The 20,734-nt window shown below is 44.7% G+C and overlaps 1 protein-coding gene across 2 annotated transcripts in view; it reads left to right on the forward strand.

Annotated features, from left to right (window-relative positions):
• Positions 1-16,276, forward strand: part of Adcy10 (adenylate cyclase 10) — a 67,197-nt gene extending 50,921 nt beyond the window's left edge. Inside the window, exons 28-33 of one of the 2 annotated variants that reach the window (XM_075987473.1) lie at positions 2,372-2,487; positions 7,510-7,627; positions 10,452-10,647; positions 12,480-12,668; positions 15,116-15,207; positions 16,055-16,276. In XM_075987473.1, the coding sequence (XP_075843588.1) occupies positions 2,372-2,487; positions 7,510-7,627; positions 10,452-10,647; positions 12,480-12,668; positions 15,116-15,207; positions 16,055-16,079 (736 nt within the window). In that variant the 3' untranslated portion in view covers positions 16,080-16,276. Of the gene's footprint in view, positions 1-2,371; positions 2,488-7,509; positions 7,628-10,451; positions 10,648-12,479; positions 12,669-15,115; positions 15,278-16,054 lie in introns of those variants that run through there. The other variant, XM_075987472.1, reaches the window with a different exon arrangement.
• The last annotated feature ends 4,458 nt before the right edge of the window (positions 16,277-20,734 follow it).

The following is a 20,734-nucleotide window of genomic DNA, read 5'->3' on the forward strand; positions in this document are numbered from 1 at the left end:
TTTTTCCAAAGTTAGGATTCTCCTTTCCTTTCTGTTTCTGTGAGAGAACACTACCCCAGAAACAGAGGGGGTTGTGCTGGTGTTTATTCTAGCTGACACTTCCAGGTCGCAGTCCATCACTGAGGAAATTCGGAGTAGGAGCCGAAGCAGGAACCTGAGCAGAAACCATGGCTTCTTGCTGGCTTGCTCTTTTTTTCCCTTTCCAGTCCAAGATCAGCTAGCTTTTAGAATCAGAAATCGTATCTCCCCCAGTAGGCCAGGCCCTCCAGCATCAATTAATAATCAGCCCCGACAGAGATGGCCACAGGCCCATGTGATCTAGGCAATTCCTCAATCAGGAAGCCTTTCTCTCTGACTCCAGGTTATCTGGATGACAAAACTAACAGGGACAAGCAGTGGACAGGCAGCTGTTTGAGAGTTCTGGCTTATTTCACCCTGATCATCGCATAGGAAAGGGAGCACAGTTTATGGCAAGCTAACGTAACTGATAACTGTCATCTTTCACCTATTAATATTACATCACTTCCTCCCACACATGTAGTGATGAGGCGAGCAGACCTGCTTTTCGTCCTGCCCGGCTCCCGCATGGCTAGCTTTACCCGAAATAATTACACGGAAACTGTATTCACTTAAACACTGCCTGGCCCATTAGTTCTAACCTCTTATTGGCTAACTCTTACATATTCTTTTAACCCTAATCTAATAAACTGTGTATCACCATGGGGTCATGGCTTACCGGGAAGATTCTAACCCACGTCCATCTTGGGCTTCATGGCGTCTGCCTGACTCTGCTTTCTTTCTCCCAGCATTCTGTTGGGTCTACTCCGCCTATCTAAGCTGCTGTCCTAACAAAAGGCCAAGGCAGTCTCTTTATTAACCAATGAAAGTAACACATAGACAGAAGACCCTCCCACATCTCACACACACACACACACATAGTATTAATTTTTTTCTTTTTTCTTTTTTTGGTTTGTTTTGTTTTTTGAGACAAGGTTTTTTTTTTTTTTTTTTGTGTAGTCCTGGCTATAGACCAGGCCGACCCTAAACTCATAGCTATCTGTTGTAGGATATTTTACTCTTTTGACTTTTTTGAGGGGCCTACCACCCAGCTCCCAGCTAAATCACATACAGGGGCCTTATTCTTAGTTATCTTAGTTATGAATGCCTGGCCTTACCTTGACTTGTTTCTTACCAGTTTTTCCTCATCAACCTTTCTCTATATCTGTATACCTTTATACCTTTTTTTTTTTTTTTTTTGGTTTTTCGAGACAGGGTTTCTCTGTAACTTTGGAGCCTGTCCTGGAACTAGCTCTTATAGACCAGGCTGGCCTTGAACTCAGAGATCCGCCTGCCTCTGCCTCCCGAGTGCTAGGATTAAAGGCATATGCCACCACCGCCCAGCATATTTCTGTATAACTTTCTTTGCTTCTTTCTCCATGGCTTGCTGTATAGCTGGGTGGCTGGCCCCTGATGTCCTCCTCTTCTTTTTCTCTCGCTGTTCCTTGCTCTCTTCCACTCAGATTTATACTCTGCCTGCCAGCCCTGCCTATCCTTGCTCCTACCTTGCTATTGGCCATTCATCTCTTTATTAGGACAATCAGGTGTTTTAGACAGGCACAGAAACACAGGTTCACAGAGTTAAACAAATGCAGCATAAACAAAAGTTACACATCTGAAAATGATATTCCCTAACAGCGATTCATCTACTTCTGCCTCCTCTCCCCACAATGCTGGAATTAAAGTTGTGCACCACCACACCTGGCTCTTCTAAACTCGTTTAATGAAGTTTATTAAATTCTTTTAATGGAGTTATTTTTTGTTCAACTCTGAACTGGTTGCTTTAGCCAGGAAGAGAAGGGCAATCAATCATACCTATTGTGGGAATTAAGCCTCCAACCCTGTCAGGTCCAGGGGAATTAAAAAAGCATTGTGCATGCCCAAAGAACAGCAACAAAGACTTGAAGATCCTGGCCAGTTTGGCCTGACTCTAATCCCCCAGGTATGAAAGAGCCCTAAAAGAACAATTTGGGGTGGGGGATCCAGTTAGAGACTTAGGTTCTAGTTCTGAGCAAAGGAAGGTTTGAAGTCTATTTTTTGTTTGTTCGTTTTGTTTTTCGAGACAGGATTTCTCTGTGCAACAGCCCTGACTGTCCTAGAACTCGTTCAGTAGACCAGGCTGGTCTCGAACTCAGATTTGCCTACCTCTGCCTCCCGAGTACTAGGATTAAAGGTATATGTCACCACCACCACCCCCAGTTGAAGTCTGTTTTAAGAGTTGTATTTGTTTCTGAATTACTGTTTATGATCAAGACTAACCTAGGCCAGGACCCAACTCGACCCTTTGCTCTCACTGCTTTTTAACCCTACCCAGATACAAGCATTTGGTCCAGGTCCTCGGATGGCTGTGGGACCTCTCTGTAACAGAGGAGCACATCTTCAGCAAGGCATTTTTCTATTTTGTCTGTCTGGACATCATGCTTTATTCTGGTAAGCATGGGATTTATTTTGGATTTTGGAATGAAAAGAAATTGGGGTGGATCCCCTAGCTGGAATGGTGAAGCAGCCCTAAGGGGTTTGGGGCCACCTAGTTAGTGTTCAGGGATGGAGAGAGCCTGGTGATGTGACTCAAGGAGCTATTTAGCAATTAAAGGGAGCAGTAAACACCGGGTGGGGTGGTGCACATCTTTAACCGCAACACTCAGGAGGTAAAGGCAGGCAGATCTCTGAGAGTTCGAGGCCAGCCTGGTCTACACATGAGTTCCAGGACAGCCAGGGCTACATAGTGAAACTCTGTCTCGAAGAGGGGTGGGGAGGCGTGCTTGGGGGTGAGGTGGTGTTGGGGGGGCAGTGACAAAATAAAATCTGGAGATAAGCTTGTAGGTCTGAGCTGTCATATCGATTTCTGAATGAGTGTCGTCACCGGAACTATTTTTACAATGTGCCTTTTTACTAGGAGCATTCAGCATTCACAGGATTTTCCTAAGGCTTCATGTTGACAAGCATGCCCAACACATGGCCTACAGGCTACATACCCATGAGTGTGGCCTGTCCTTGTTTGGTCTCTGTTGCTGTGATGAAATACCATGAGCCCATGAGCAGTAGCAACTTGGGGTGTGTAGAAGGAGCTGCAGGCAGGCCTGCTTTTTGTCCTGCCCAGTTCCCTCATGGCTAGCTTAGCCCCAGAATAATTACACAGAAACTGTATTCATTTAAACACTGCCTGGCCCATTATATCTAGCCTCTTCTTGGCTAACTCATATCTTGATTAACCCATTTCTATTAATGTGTGTAGCACCACAAGGTGGTGGCTTATCGGGAAGATTCTAACCTGTGTCCATCTTGGAGAGGAGAGCTATGGCGTCTTACTCACTTCCCTTCTTCCCAGCATTCTCTTCTGTCTACTCCACCCACCTATGTTCTGACCTATCAGGCCAAGTAGTTTCTTTATTAATTAACCAATGAAAGCAACACATACAAAGAAGACCCACCTACATCATTTCCCCTTTTTCTGCTTAAAAAAAAGAAAGGCTTTCACTTTAACATAGTAAAATTACATATAACAAAACAGTTATCAAGCAAGAATTACAGTTACAATATTTAGATCAATTTTATCATAACTAAGAAAAACTAAAACTATGACTATCCATTCTTCAACTTCATCAAAGACTCCAGAAGAATATAATATTACCTAATTAAACAAGAAATAAGCAACTTTCAAAACTCTAGAAATGAGACATCTCGCTGTCTGGACAGTCACCCAAAGTTCCTCTGTACCGTTGGGGCATCCATCTTCAGCCTTCAGGCCCATGGTATCCAGCAGACATTTCCATGAAGCAGGAAAATTCAAAGACAGTCACTTTTTGCTGTGTCCTGCAGAATGTCTTGTAGACTCTTTCATAAATCAGGAACCCCGAAAGACCATCTCACCTTTAGGCAAGTTTAGCAGTCCTCTCTCTGCAGGTTCTTCCTGTCCAGTTTATGCATCAGTCCAGGCAAGAGCAGTTTCTTGCCCAAATGGCTATCAAACTCCATAAGGAGCCTCTTCAATGCCCATCTTCCTCTTGAAATAGCTGGTGCTGCCAGGAGCAGATGTGTCTCATTGTCATGAAAAGCCCTAAATTATTAAAACATTAAATGTCATATTCTGTAGTCTTTGAAAGATATAAAGAATGCCTATCTAACTGAAATATATTTCTATATATCTAGAAAATTTAACTAACATGACTACAAGCTTGACTATTATTGATGATTATCCATTAATAACCTATATTTCCTAATTATACATTACATTTTAAAAATGAACTACACAATCAAAATACCTTAATATTAGAAATACATATATATTTAACAAAATTGACCTTAAATTTATATCAGTGAAGCAAAATTTATATCAATGTAAATTATTCATATCTATGTCATATCCCCCTTTAAATGTAAAAAAACATTTATAAACAATATCTGGGAATATGGACGTAGTTATTTTTCTCCAAAATTCTTCCTGCTGTATAGGGTGCTGTTAATCAGGTCTTTCATGGTATATCCTGTTTGTCAGGTTCATCTCAGTCAACAGTTGAGTGAAGTAATTTTTTGAGGGTGTTCACAGCAATCTTTCAGGAGGGCGTGGTCTATCATACCATATTGGTCTAGAAGCAATCCACAGGGTTTCATCCTCTGTGAAAACAAAAGAAGAAACTCTTTTCCAAAGCATGATATCCTTAGATCCAAATTCTGAAGTCAAGATACCTTTAGAACATATATGCAGGTTCAGCTTAGCAGCCCATTTAATGAGATTTTATTTTTGTATTTAGCTCCTTCATAGTCAAAAAATTCAAAGAAAACACACACAATAATACAAAGAATCCAGACTCTCTGTGAATTTTCCATTTTTACGTGGCTTACTTTTACTCTACCACTTTATTCTGTCTCTTTAAAGACTTTGCCCCTTTTTTAAACCATTAACTTTGTTCTCTATATTCTTTTTCTTCTCTCTCCCAAGCCTATGTACACTCACCCAACACTGTGACCCATTTAGAGGTCTTTTATGTCTGAATCCATCCTGTTGTGAATCTGTAATTCTTTACTGTCCAGGAGCACTTCTTAAAATGCTAAGCGCTTCTTAAAAACTTAACTTGAGCCATGTAAGGGTAATACGGTACAGCCTGTTTCCTGCCCAGTCTAAACCTTAACTGCACTGTTATTATGATAATTACAATAGTTCCTGCCTGAGTTCAGCACAGTTCACCATGGCGGAGCATTCCTGCCTCAGAGCCATTTGGTGCCCCTGAGCTGCGCACAGTTCCAGGCACACATCAAGTCCACATTGCCATCAAGCAAGTTGTAGCAGTTTAACTCTGAGAATAAGCTTTTAATCTGAGTTACATCCAAATCTGCCACGCCAAGCACTGCGCAGCCTGGAAACATTTCTCTGTATGGCGGCAGAAATCCACCATGCTCTCCCGCTTGCCTAAGCCTGATCCCACAGTCTGCCCATGCAGGGAGCGCTGAGCCATTGGCATGGTCTCAGAATACTTTCTTCCTGATCCCAAGCAGGAATACAAACATCCAGTCTCATAAAAGCCAATGGAGTTTGCACTGGTGGCGCAGCCCAGGAAGCTGCGTTTGAAAATGGTGCAGCTTTTTTCCTGCTGAGGCTGAGTCAGGAAAATTTCTCTGCAGCACATTCTAGCAAACAACAAAAAGCTGTGTTAAACCCTCACTCTCTTTTTTAAGCCCTCTCAGGTTTTTAAGTGGATATTACAATATATTGTAATGGAGTTACAGTCCATTATTAAGGCAAGTCAGGGCAGGAACTCAGGGCAGGAACCTGGAAGCAGGAACTGAAGCACCATGGAGTAGGGTTGCTTACTGACTTGTTCTTCTTGCTTGCTTAGCCTGTTTTCTTATACAGCCCAGGACTACCTACCACAATGGCTGAGCAGGACCCTCCCACGTCAGTGCCTACAGGACTGAAGGAGGCGTATTCTCAATTGAAGTCCCTTTCCTAGATGACTATAGTTTATGTCAAGTTGGAAAAAAAACAAAACAAAACCCAGCACATGGCCCAACACAGAATTGTGAATTTACTTAAAACTTCATGAGATCATTTTTGTAACTCGGTTGCATGATTCTCAAGCATGAACATCGTCGGTGATAACGTGCTACTTTGTTAAAGTGTTTGCATGCCTACAGTGGTTGGCCTGTTGAGTATGACAGTTACAGGCATTAGTCCCTGATGGTAATGTCATCCCAACGCAGCGCTAGCCTCAAAGAGGATCAGAGTCTATTCTGGAGCCAAATACGAGCGATGATGGCCCAGGAACACAATCCTATGTTCTAACATGGAACCAGTTCCGTGAACAGTTTTATACCAATATTACAAGGAAAGTCATAAACCAAGGTGCTTTTCAAATACACAGGTGGGAACATCAGAGGGACCCATTTCAGTAAAGTGGATGAATCTCAGCCACAGGCCTCAGATGTCTGAAGACACCCCCAGCTTTAAGGCTAAGTTGGTAGAAGATAGTGGTCTGCTAAGTTAAAAACATTCTAAAAGGTTTTTGTATGTCAGTCGCAGATTATTGGGCCCAACACAAAAGTGGGCAAGGAATGACTATTTAAGATGCTAAAGATAGTCCAAGATCAAATGTACCTGCAACATCCTAACTCTCTATATCACTGAAGCTCTCCAGTCAGTCTCTGCAGACATCTTATTTCCAGGAACCCTCAATCACAGTGATTTGGAAAACAAGTTCTTTCCTCTAAATAGCAATGAGTAGGTGGCCCCCACGTTAAACCAGAGGGACCAATCCAGAGTCTGTTCTCCACACACAATTCACAAAGGGGAGACACATGTTGCTACCAGTAAGGGACCTATGGGTGAAAAAAAACTGAGGATTCCTGGGACTACCAGGACTTTTTATAGCTGGGAACGGTCTCTTCTATGGAATCGGGCTGCGTATCCATAAGAATTCAGAATACAGCCAAGATTTTGGCAAACACGGGCCAATGCAGCAATGTGATTGCTGAGACCCACAGGATCCTTTGAATCCTAAAATGATCAGATACTATGTTCCCTGCAGTGGGAAATTCTATTGGGGACTAAAGACCAGAAACACACACACACACACACACACACACACACACACACACACACACACACTCACACACACACACACACACACACACACTCACACACACACACACTCACACACACACACACACACACACACACACACACTCACACACACACACATACACACACACATACACACACACGCACACACACACACATACACACACACATACACACACACACTCACACACACACACACTCACACATACACACACACACTCACACACACACTCACACATACACACACACACATACACACACACTCACACATACACACACATACACACACACACATACACACACATACACACACACACACACACACACACTCCGCCATGCCATGCTACTGCAAGACACTCTGCTTCTCTCTCCTCTAGGCTTCATTTACAGAACATTTGAGGAATGTTTGGAATTCATAGACCACAACGAAGACAACAGAATCCTCAAGTTCCAGAGTGGTCTCCTCCTGGGTCTTTACTCCTGCATAGCGGTCTGGTAACAATATGTTACATACCATTTTGTTTCTAAAGTGAAAAAGTTAAATCCCAAAGAATAGTTCAGTGAAATACTTTAAAAGAAAAAAAAAAGCACATTGACCGTTTGCATCTGAGACAGTTTAAAGGTGCCAGGGACTATTCATCGAGAAGGCTTCCTGAGGGATCTGCTAGAAACCTTCAGCTAAGGACAGAAAAGTAGTTTTGTCTCTCTTGTCTCAATGGCAGAGCAATACAGAGCTTTCGGCACAGCCAGGAGTTTTGTGTCTGTGGGTTCGTGAACCTAGGAGAGAAGCTATGAGGTTTGGGGGAGAGTTGGGACTGTCCCCAGCATGTGGAGACTAGTCATTATTCCTGACACAGTAAGTGTAACAACTGTTTACACAGGTTAGGCTGCAGTCAGTATTATCAGGAATCTAGCGACGCTGCAGGAAGATGTGCATGGCATTTGTGAATGCTGCACCATTTGATGGAAGAGTTTTGAGCATCTGTGGGGCTGAGGGCATCCTGGCACTGGGGGGCTAGTGAAGGACAACTGGACCATTTTCTAAGGAGTGTTATGGTTCGGGCACATGAAGAAATAGCACCAGTTGCCCGCATATATCTGCCCAGATCTAAACAGATGGAAAAACGTTATTTTGAGGTAGTGATGTTGGAGGATATGGGCTATATAATATCTGCAGGGAATAACACTAAGGCTCCAGTATTAGACCTAACTACTCTGCAGGAGGACATTGTAGAAACCATGGGTTTCTCCATCAAGGAAGGCCTCTTCCTGTCCAATGGCGGAGAAATTCAATGTCATGTTCCCTGTCAGCTTAACTGGTTCTTACGATGGAGATGGCATAGGTACTGAGCAGGGCTTATCTCAGTCGCTCCCAAATCACTAACCAAGTCACCCCTTACTGGAGAAGTGAGAGGAACAGGGAAATAACCCCAGACCTTTGGCCCCACTGGAGTTGCTCACAGAGAACAGTCAGGCAATAAGCACTGTATTAGCTTGATAAGCCTGAAGCTGGGGCCATACCTTCAGAATGAGATAAACAGTACAGCCTCAAGGTAAATCAGGAAAAAACCAAATTCCACGTTACCTCCTAGACTGAGACCCTGTAATGGTAAAAATAAAGTTCTGCAGGTCCCCGAGTGGCGGCAGAGGGCAGTGGGCCATGAGACCACGGCAGGCCACGAAGGCAACCAGTCCCAGGCAGGGAGCCGTATGGTGGGTGAGAGACCAAGACGGATAGGCACTCCATGCAGAGTGAACTTAGATATTTATTTAGTGGGTTATGGAAGGGAAGGAGAGAAGGGGGAAGAGCAAAGAGAGAGAAACAGAGAGGGGGAGGGGAGAGGTGAGGAAAAGAGAGAGAGGCAGAAGTTGCCTCTTTGGGAGAGAGACAGAAAGATCTCAGAGTGGGAAGCGGAAGGAACATCTGCCTGCCTCTGGGGTAGAGGGAGTGGGCAGGGACAGGACAGACCATTACAGACCCCCCATCCTCTTTTCCATATCACATTATACACAGCCAGGTTGTCTAGTATGACTCATCAAAAGTTTTGTCATGAAATTAGAGCAACTCCAAACTGAAGTCGAATGACTTTTGATTAAAAAAACATATTTGAAAGCGAGCATAGTGGTTCACTTCTATGCTCCCACTACGTGGGAGGCAGAGGCAGAAGGATCAAGAGTTCAGAGGTAGAGTTGAAGACTAGCCTAGGCTACATGAGACCATGCTTTAAACACAAAATTAAATTACATAGGAGAACTTAACATCCAGAAAATTACCTGTTATGCCCAAATTGTGGGGAACACCCCCCAAAGATCACCATGGAGACCAAATCCATATGCAAAAGCAAAGAGTGTTTATTCAAGTTCAAGCCTGGACTCTCCATCTGTCGGATGCAGCAGTTGAGAGCCAAGTGCCCAGCCCAGGCAGAGTAGGGTTTGTTTTTTTTTTTTTTATCATAACAGAGGTTGGGGATGAGGGGATTTTCAGGATTCATGATCCTGATTGGTAGACATTTGTCTAGGGGTATCTTGGCAAAAGGCAAACAGGTTTGTCCTGGGCTCAGGGCATCTGGTGATCTTATCTAATGGTTGGAATGTCAGGTACTGACCCTCCCTGGGTGGTGTCAGCTTATGGCTTTTCCTGGAACCCGGTGTTGCCTGTCAGTAACATGGCAGCAGGGTGGCCAAGCTATTCTGGGCCCCACATTACCTTTGCCAGATAAGGCTCACTATCAAATTGGTACACCAGTGTAAGCTAGTAATCCAAGGCTCTGCCATCTCGCAATTGGGCTCATTCCTCACTGCTCTCGGTCCCAGTTGGGATGTTCTTGTAACAGTTGTGTCCCAAGCCAATGCTTCTCATACTTAGGGGCCATAAGAATCACCAGAAGGCTTGTTTGCTCAAATTCCTGGCCCTTAGTCCCAGAGCCTGAGTGATTTAGTAAATCTGGACCAGACCTGGGAATCCACGAGTGACACCTGCCCACCTGCAGGCCACCCTGAGTACTGCTAGCCCACCTCTCTTTGCAACTGGGGCAGCTTCCTCTACTCTGAAGTGTGCAATCTGCCTCACTTCCTAGAGCCCAGGGAGCATAACAGATGGTGGCCAACACTCCACGTTTGCTCCTGAGGGCTCTGTTCCTCCCGAATCTCACGATTCCACCCTCTCCTTGATCCGTATCACCTACCCACCATTCTGCTGTAGCAGACAGGAGGCAGGTTGAGGGCCAAGGTACTGAAAGTTGACATCCAGAGCGATTTCTCAGGAAACCAGCCCATCCGGAGAGCCATACCGATTGCCATTTCTTCTCTGGTGATGCAGGTATGCCAGACTTCAGGAATGGCACAACTTCTACAAGTTTTCCAACAGAGCTAAAACCCTGGTGGCACGAAGAACCCCAACAGTTCTTTACTATGAAGGAATCTCTAGGTACATGGAAGGGCAAGCTCTCCACCTTCAGAAGCAAATAGAAGAGCAAGCTGAGACCGCCCAGGCCAGTGGGATTGAGCTACTCAAGGTGAGGCTACTCCCTGCCTCCAGCACAAATTCTTCCCCTAGCATTCCCATCTACCTCCTGACTTGTCTGCTCGATACAGAATTTGTACCTATGTATGCTAAAAGTTTGTTTTTTAACCCTCTAAAAGAAAGTTAGACGAAAACGGCCGGAGAGATGGCTCAGCATGTAAGATTCTTGCAGCCAAGCTTGATGACTAGAATTTGATCTACGAGACCTACATAGCAGACGTAGAGAACCGACTCCTGAAAGTCATTCTTTGACCTTCACACATATGTTGTATCACCTGTGAGCACACACACACTCACACTTACACAATAAATGTAATAAAATTTTAAATAAAACTCAAATTGTTTTTAACTACTCTATTTAGGGACTGTAGGTTTTTTGGGTTTTTTTTGTTTGTTTGTTTGTTTTGTTTTTCGAGACAGGGTTTCCCTGTGTAACAGTCCTAGCTGTCCTGGAACTAGCTCTTGTAGACCAGGCTGGTCTTGAACTCATAGGGATTTACCTGCCTCTGTCTCCAGAGTGCTGGAATTAAAGGCCTGCACCATTACCACTGGCTGGGACTGTAGTTTTTATACACTGTATGACACCACTACTCAAGTTTTTGCTTCATGTGTATATGCATATATTTTTATTTGTTGAAATTTGCTATCAAATAGACTATTGATGACTGGCTTCCCACCATTACATTGTTTTGCATATTACTGGGTTTTATTTTGTTTTGTATTTTAAAGAATCTTACATGTGATTCCTTCACTGTCCATAGGGGTCATCCTCCTCCAAGTTCAAGATTTTTTTTTTTCTCTTCTTCTTTTTTTTGTTTTTTTTTGAGACAGGGTTTCTCTGTAGCTTTGAAGCCTATCCTGGAACGAGCTCTTGTAGACCATGCTGGACTTGAACTCTCAAGTTCAAGATTTTAAGACAGCCCTTTGTGTGGGAAGTGATGCTTAGTGCAATCATGCTCTTGGTCCATAATTCTTTTATTTTACATTTGATGTGTGTGTGTGTGTGTGTGTGTGTGTGTGTGTGAGAGAGAGAGAGAGAGAGAGAGAGAGAGAGAGAGAGAGAGAGAGGAGAGCTTGTTCATGCTACAGTGAACCCATGGAGACCAGTGTGGCTCCCAACTATGGAACTCGGGTTCCATGGTGGCGAGTGCCTTTGACCCACTTGGCCATCTCACAGGCCCTATTTAAGTTCTGTTATCTGAGCTTGAGTTAAGGACATGCCAATTTGTTGAAACAATTTACCTCAGGATTCATTTTAGGAAAGGCAATCTTCTCAATTGCTGGTACCCCACATCTCTTTATGTCCACACCGATTCCTAAACTATCACACCCAGGGATACTACAGATCTGCAGGATAGGCCAAGGTCTAAAATCAAAAGTCAGATTAGTGAGTCTTCAATAGTTTATGAACTCTCTTTCTTCCCACAAACCTAGGAAACTGACTCATCCCCATGAGTCAAGTAAAACCACGGGTACAGTATAAGGTGTTTCCAGTCATCTGTGGTTACTGGGGAAGCGATGGAGACAGGCCTCATTAATAGGCCAGGACTTTAAGCTTGTGACACCATGCATTGGTCTCTCTCTCTCTCTCTCTCTCTCTCTCTCTCTCTCTCTCTCTCTCTCTCTCTCTCTCTCTCTATATTCACAGAGATCCTTTTGACTCTGTCTCTCGAGTCCTAGGGAATGTTCTTTGCCACCAAACCCAGCCTTTGCCATGCTTTTTAAATGTGGGTTCTGGAATTGAGCTCCTGTTGACAAACACTTCACCATCTGAACCATCTGTATCTCCAGCCCCTGGTCATATTTGTCATTTGTCTTCTCTAGGCCTTAGAGAACCTTGTGGCTCAAAACACCACTGGCCCCGTCTTCTACCCAAGGCTCTACCATCTCATGGCTTATGTATGCATACTAATGGGAGACGGACATAGTTGTGACTTCTTCCTGAAGACAGCTCTGGAGCTTTCTGAGGCACAAGGAAATTTGTTGGAGAAATGCTGGCTGAGCATGAGCAAGGTACGTACCAGCAGCCACCAGGCCACTGTGTGTGCTGGGGTTATGTATGTGGGCGCTCACCCTTCTGAGGAGGCAACAGAAATCACTTCTTAGTTGGGTTTTAGGCAGCATGGGAAGTCATTGTCTTAGTCCACTTGGGCTTACGAGAAGGCGTTTACTGCCCACAGTTTTGCAGGCTGGTGAGTCTAAGACTATGGCGCTAGAACTCAATATCTGAGGAGGAGGATCTCCTCACTGATGGTGCCTCTGGCTGTGCCCACACCCGTGGCAGGAGGAGCAGCAGCCAGAGACAGCCCCACTCTGCCACCTGACGCCTGAGGACTTCCCTAGAGAGAACCTCCACTCAACTGAAGCCAGGATTCTTGACATTGCTGCTGAAAATAATCAGAGGCTAAATCCCTTAAACAGGAGTAGAACTGGGGGACAGAAAGAGGAGGCTTAAACACGGGTTTAAGCAGGGCATTAATAGTGCTTAGAGAAAGGAGAGCACACACACACACACAACTTAATGTGAGCTTTTCAGGAGTGATTCATTTACTGTGTGATTCTGGTGGCCTCTGAAACTGCATTGTCCAAAGGTGGTTCCTGGACAGCACAAGGAAGCTAAGATTTTTTTTTTTAGCTGTAAATTATGTTTATGGTCTTTTTTTTTTCCCCCTTGAGGTTTCCAGAAACCTGCAGCTTCACAGCTTGGGAAGGCACAAAGGCATATTCAAAGTTACTTGTGGGGCTTTAGCATGGATTGTTACTATTTTAGTATTCATGTTTAAGATCCTTGTATGGGAGAGGAAGCTCGCCTCCACGTGGTAAGCTTCACAACCCATTCTGATAACAGAGCAGGCATTCTTAACTTCAACCAGACTCTAGAGCAGTGGTTCTCAACCATAAAATTTTTGTTGCTACTTCATAACTATAATTTTGTTATGAATTGTAAATACCTGACGGTCTTAGCTGACTCCAGTGAAGGGGGCGGGCAACCCCTGTGAAAATGTCATTGGATTCCCAAAGGGGTCATGACCCACAAGTCGTGAACCACTGATCTAGAGCAAGCGACTCCCTCCTTCCTAGTGTTCTCTTAATTTTCTCTATCTTTCTGTTCTCCCTACTTTTTGCCTGTCCAAAGAGCTCCCCTGCTCTTCTGTAAGGACCTCAGAACCCGATCTCCCCAAACCCTGGCTTTCATTACTATCACCTTAGGGGTTGGGCTCCAACATGTGGTTTGTGGTGGATAGACACACATTCCAGCCACAGTGATTATCACAGACCTTACCTAAAACGGGTCTGTACCTATAGCTCAGGACTATGCATTTCTTGTTACTCTTGAGAGAATTCCCTCATACAAACCCCCTTAGCACGGTCTCTCCCCATCTCTGTGGCTCCTTCCACTTACTTTCCTTTCGCTTTCATGACTGTGCACGTGGGAATGTTCAAAGATAAAACTCGGCTCAGCACCCAGCATGGTATTGTGAAATGAGTGACTACACGTGCAATTATGGGTACTTAATTTGAAGATGCATCCACGTCCTGCTAATTTGTACAACAAAAATCATTTTCATCAGTTGTGCCTGTTAACGCCGGCTTGTAATCCCAGTACTTGGGAGGCAGAGCCAGGAGGATGAGGAGCTCAAAATCATCCTCAGCCACATGCGTGGAATCATCTCAGAGAGAGAGAAAGAGAGAGAGAAAGAGAGAGAGAGAGAGAGAGAGAGAGAGAGAGAGAGAGAGAGAGAGAGAGAGAGGGAGGGAGGGAGGGAGGGAGGGAGGGAGGGAGGGAGGGAGGGGAGGAGGAGGAGGAGGAGGAGGAGGAGGAGGAGGAGGAGGAGGAGGAAGAAGAAGAAGAAGAAGAAGAAGAAGAAGAAGAAGAAGAAGAAGAAGAAGAAGAAGAAGAAGAAGAAGAAGAAGAAGAAGAAGAAGAAGAGAAGAAGAAGAGAGGAGGAGGAGGAGAAGGAGAAGGAGAGGAAGAGGAAGAAGAAGAAGAAGCAGTGGCGGCAGTAGCCACCGCCAGGTGGTGGTGGCACACACCTTTAATCTCAGCACTCAGGACACTGAGGCAGGCAGATCTCTGAGTTTGAAGCCAGCCTGGTTTAGAGTGAGTTCCAGGACAGCCAGGGCTGTTTACACAGAGAAACCCTGCCTCCAAACAAACAAACAAATAAAACAAAACCAAAAAACAAAACAAAAGAACGAAAAGTAAAGAGATCATTCTTGCCTGTGGATTCCCTTGTCTTTAAAAGCTCAAAGGAGCCAGAGCTGTGTGTGGCAGTACGAGCTATAATTCTAGCTCGTCAGTCACAGAGGCAGGAGAATCAGCCTAAATTCAAGGTGAGCCCAGTCAGGGCTGCACAGTGAGACCTGTCTTAGAACAAAACATGCTCAGGACATGCGATCATTTCTGGAGTCTGACCACGAGCACTGACCAGGCCTTTGTTCTCTGTTCTTCCCCTCAGGAATGGTGGTACTCAGCCTCCGAGTTCATAGGAGACCAGTGGCTTCAGACCGTCCTGAGCCTTCCATCATGGGATAGAATCGCCTCAGGCAACGTAGCCCTTCAGGATGTTCAAAAGAACAAATTCCTGATGAGAGTGAATATCCTGGACAACCCTTTCTAATAATTCACGAGCAAGAGCAAAGATGGCAGTAAGAACCTTTTTTTTCCCTTTTGTTTGGCCATAGTCCATTATTGTCCTGTCTCCATAGCTGGCCCCTCCAGGTTCAAACCTGGGACCAGATACCTAGAATCTTACACACCCCCTTAGCACAGGGTCAGTTACTTTAACTTTGCATAGTTGCTCGTGCCTTCTCAGGCTGTTTGACCTGTGGTGCTCAGCCTATGCAAACCCCAATCATCTATATCAGGGGTTGGAGGGGTTCTGGTGTCCCTGAACGAGGGAGGGACTGACAGACTTGCAGTCCCAGCAGAACAAAGCCCATGAAGGGACAGTGCATTTCTATGTGGGAGGAGCTGGGTTCGAGCAAGAAAACGTTTAGTGGTTCTAAGGGCAGCTGCCCACAAGGATTCGGCCTTTCCCACATATCTTGCTGACACACAGTTCTACATACAACTTAGTATGTTGTTGTACCTTTGATTAGCATCTTAACTCTACCCAGGTGGGTGTGTTTCCGCAGCATAATAAGCACGGGTTATGTCTGAACACTGGCTTTTGCCGTAGCAGCAGAAAAGCTGGTTTTAGTTGGCCTCACTTGGGAGGTGTTTTCAGCCTTCAGAAGGCTTTCAGAGTCTTCCAACCCTCATCCTGTCCTGTTCTCCTGCCTCGACAGAGGAAAAACTAGTATCAAGGTCATGTGGCATCTTGTATTGCGTGCCACAGTACACACGCATAGATGCACACACGTGCACACCCATGCATACGCAGATACACCAGGCCAGGGGGTCAGAAGAAAATGTTCTGAAGTTGGTTCTGTCCTTTCATCTGTATGTGGTTCCAGGGATCAACCCCAGTTCGCTCAGTGGCTACAAATGTCAAATCCCTGTTATGGTCTGAACCGGCAAGATTAGAAAGGACACAGTTTGCAGAGCCCAAGTGCAGCTTCCAGGGGTGACATCCCACCGGCACCTCGCATCTGCAGAAATAAACGCCTTAAGTAGAAACTGTAATTTTTGATGTGGGTATATTTTACGTGCTCCAAGTTTGTAAATATGTAAGAAACATCTAACTCACGATAGTATTCATCTTTATTTCCCAGATATAAAGGCAAGACTGTGTATCTTTTCTCCTGCTAATAATATAACTGGGTTCCACAGAGGAGCTGGGACAGACCCCTGTGGTCTCACAAGGTTAGTCACAGGACCTGGCAAGCTGGCATCCTGGGAAGGGAGCCAGGCTAGGACATGAGGCCACGGGGCTCTGACGCGAGCCCTGCCACAAGCACTGTAGTTCCCGTATGTCAGTACACAGGAGGAACGAAGAGCAGAGGTGAAAACAGCTCTCACTTTAAAGGGGGCAAGAAATGGCGCAAAATACAGGTGACGCACGGCCTGGGAACACAGACTTGGGTTCCAACATGGCACTGGGTTCATGAAGTTTTAGGAACAGAACAAAGAAAATCATGAATCAAGGCACTTTTCAAACACTGGTAGAAATGCAGGTTATAGCAAAACAGAGACATCTCTGCAATGGGCCTCGGAGGCTCCCTGACAATGTTCTCAGCCTTTTTGTTGGAGGAAGATAGCAGTCTGTTACTATGAACGTAATAAAGGTTCTCCACCTGTTAGTTACAAGGGTGTTAGGTCAGACGCCAAGCCGGGAAAAGGACTGGGTCTTCCGGGAGCTAAAGAGCTGAAGATAAACTGTATTTAGGCGATGGAGCTGCAACATTCCACCTCCCTACAAACACCGAAGTTCTAATCTACCCATCAGCTCTCCAGAAGACCCCCAGATGCGTGCATCTTTCCAGGAACTCTGGTTTGCACTTTCCCAGGCTAACCGAGCATCACACTTTGTGCATGCAGGGACCAAATCCTAACTTTTCATCATCGCTAGCAAGGCTCATTTCTAGGATCCATACAGAGGAGGCTGAGTAGTTAAGAGGACAGTTGTCTTCAGGAAAGAGGAAAGACTGGTAAAGGGTTAGGAAGAAACTCCTGGATCATAGCATTCGAACCTACTAGCCATTATGATCCAGTGGCTTTTCTGTGCATGACCTAAGTGTGACACACAAACAGGAGCAATACACCAAAAACTAACCAAGTAAAGGTAGCAGAATAGGAAACAGGCATTTTATTTGTTTGTTTGTTTGTTTATTTATTTATTTATTTTATTTTTTGGATTTTCGAGACAGGGTTTCTCCGTAGCTTTTTGGTTCCGGTCCTGGAACTAGCTCTTGTAGACCAGGCTGGCCTCGAACTCACAGAGATCCACCTGCCTCTGCCTCCCAAGTGCTGGGATTAAAGGCGTGTGCCACTACCGCCCAGCCAAAGCAGGCACTTTAAACAACCAAACTTTGCATATTTAGAAAGAAACCAGCCTGGTTGTAGTGGCGTATACCTTTAATCCCAGCACTTAAGAAACAGAAGCAGACAGATCTCTGAGTTCGAGGCCATCGAGGCAGGCGAATCTCTGTGAGTTTGAGGCCAGCTCTGATCTAAAGAGCAAGTTCAAGGAAGGAAAAAGAAAAACCTAAATAAATAAATGAATAAATAAATAAATATTAGATTAACTATGCATCTTCTCCTCCTTTTACAGATATTTGTACTATATGAGCTATTTTATTTAAAATTGGATTATTGGGGGCTGGAGAGATGGTTCAATGGTTAAGAATATTGGCTGTTCTTCCAGAGAATCAATATTTGGTTCCCAGAACCCATATGACAGTTCACAACCGTCTGTGACTCCAGCTCCAAAGGGATCTGATGCCCTCTTCTGGCCTCTAAGGGCACCAGACATACATGTGATGTACAAACATATGTGAAGGCAAAACACTCATGCACATAAAAAAAAACCTTAAAAAAATTAAAAATTTAGAAGGCCTGGCATGGTGGCACGTGCCTTTAATCCCAGCATTCAGGAGGCAGGGACAGGCAGATCTGAGTTTAAAGCCAATCTGGTCTACATAATGAGTTTCAGGACAGCAGGGCTATGTAGAAAGAGACCCTATCTCAAAAAATTAATTAAAACTAGAGTACTTAAAGCTATTATCTTCTCATTTTAGCTGAGAAAAGTAAATAGAAAATCACATAATAGAAGAAATTAGATAACAATATATAAGGTTCCTTTAATTTTTTTTAACAAGTCCGTCTTTTCTCATGTGACAGAAATTATTAAAAATTTTTAGTAGTGACAAAAACAAAATATGAGACGTGCTAGAAATTCTGACTTTATGGGCTTTATTTCCATAAACAGGTCTTATTATTGTTGTCTTGTTTTTTTTTCAAGACAGGGTCTCACTGTGTAGCTCTGGCTGTCCTGGAATTCACTGTGTAGACCAAGCTAGCCTCAAGCTCCCAGAGATCTCTGTGCTGGGATTAAAGGTGTGCGCCATTATCCAGCCTTCTTTTTATTTCAGGGATTAGAACTGGAAATGGCACTCAAGAAGGAGTTACTGTAATGTTCTCCATTTCTTTTTCAACACCAAAAATACAAATACTGTGAATATTTTAACATTTGTTTTGTTATTTTTAATGGTGGTGCACACAAGGGCAGGTGCCCTTGGGAGTCTTGGAACCCCTGGAACTGGAGTTACCGAGAGTCGCGAGCCACCCAGCGTGAGTGCAGAAAGCCGAATTCAGATCCTCGGCAAGAGTAGGCCACTCTCATAAAGTAGGCTTCATCTCAGAAAAGCAGAGATAGTTCAATATATGTAAATTGACAAATGAAACCCACCACATAAATAACCGGAGAGACAAAAACGGCATAATCACCTCGCTAGCTGCGGAAAAGCCTTTTGACAAAGTCCAACACCCCTTCATGACCAAAGTCCTGGAGAGCATAGAGATACAGGTTCACAGATCCTGTGTTCACAGGTGAACACAGATAGGAAAGGCAGTTTTCAGCAAGCCCATAGCCAATATCAATTTAAGAGAAACACAAAGCGATTCTACTAAAATTAGGAACAAGACACACATGTCCGCTCTCTCCATACCTCTTCAATACAGTATTTGAAGTCTTGGAGCAATTGGACAACTGAAGGAGATCAAGGGGATGAAATGGGAAAGGAAGAAGTAAAGCATTTTCAGGTGATACAGAGGTATACATAAGTGACCCTGAAAATGCCACCAGGGAACTATAGCTGATAAACATTTTCACCGAAGTAACAGGATTAAAAAACAAAAACTCAGCGCCCCACACAGGAAAGAAAAGAGGGACAGACAAGAGTAGAAAAAACTAGGCTGCAGTTTGGAGAGTATCTATTCTACATGTCTGGGCCCAGGTTGAAAATTCTCCACATCTGAGACCACGTACAGGTTTTACAGGGATGCTGGCTGAACTTGGTTTCTGGCCTTGACTGCTTCACAAACCCTGGGCGTGGGTGCCTCTTCTTTGTGGCCAGCAGATGGCAGCACTGGATTTTGCTGCAGCCTTAGTAACCTTTCAGGGCAGCGCTCCAAGCCCTGTCTCCGACCAGCAGCCTCTGCTCCCCACAGGAAACACCCAGCCATTCTGGATCAGCCCGCACAGAATTATTTTTAGGATGAACTACATCATCCATGATAACTTTAGGGACAGAAGAGAAACACGATGACCTTTTATAGGTTTTGTTTTGTAGGTTTTCCCCCATGAATCTCACCTACTCTGAACTCCTGCAGGACAGATGCTGTCTTTGCTATCTAGCGCTAAGCCCAGAGCTAGACATACAGTAGGCGGTCAGGAGCTGCCTGTCAACTAATGGATGTATAAAGGATATTTGCTTTTGCTCTTTCTTATAGCAGCCCTAGGAACTTAGTGTTTACTGAGTGACTGAACTGGATGACCTCACGGAGACCGACAGGAAGGATTTAACAGCGGTGTATTAGCCAGGCCCTTGAGCAGGGATACAGTGATGAGTAAGAAATGGTCTAACCTGTGCTTCCTGCCGTAGACCTGAAAACTCACTGGACCCGATCCAGTTGTTGAGTCTGTGCCCGTGGAGGAGAAAGCTCTTTGTGTCTCAGTTTCCTGGTCTGTAAAATGGGGCTAGCAGCACCTGCAGAAGGCCTCTCATAACATGGTTAGCTGTGTGTGTTAATGCTGGCCAGAGAGCAAACAGACGGTTAAAATGCAGAGCAAGGGAAGCCTGGTACATACCGTGTTGCGGCTTTGAGAAGGGCTGGTGAAAGCCAGCCGAGAGGAGGAGGCCTTTCCAGGTCAACACACAGCATTTGATCCTGGAGCTGTCTAGGAGGTCTGGGGCCCGGGGTCCTCCCAGCTGGTCTGGAGGACATCCACCGAGCAAAGGGAAGTGAACAAGAGATACTGAGGAACATCACCCCAGCCTTGTGGGCCATCTGGCTTAGGGGTTAGCACCCATCGAAACCACCCAAAAGAGGAGTCTCGGGAATGACTGCTGAGGAAATATGGGGACCACATTTCTGTTTTAGGAAGTCTATGACTTTTATATGAGCTACTGGG

Source organism: Microtus pennsylvanicus, chromosome 10 (assembly GCF_037038515.1).
Source record: "Microtus pennsylvanicus isolate mMicPen1 chromosome 10, mMicPen1.hap1, whole genome shotgun sequence".
NCBI lineage: Eukaryota > Metazoa > Chordata > Mammalia > Rodentia > Cricetidae > Microtus > Microtus pennsylvanicus.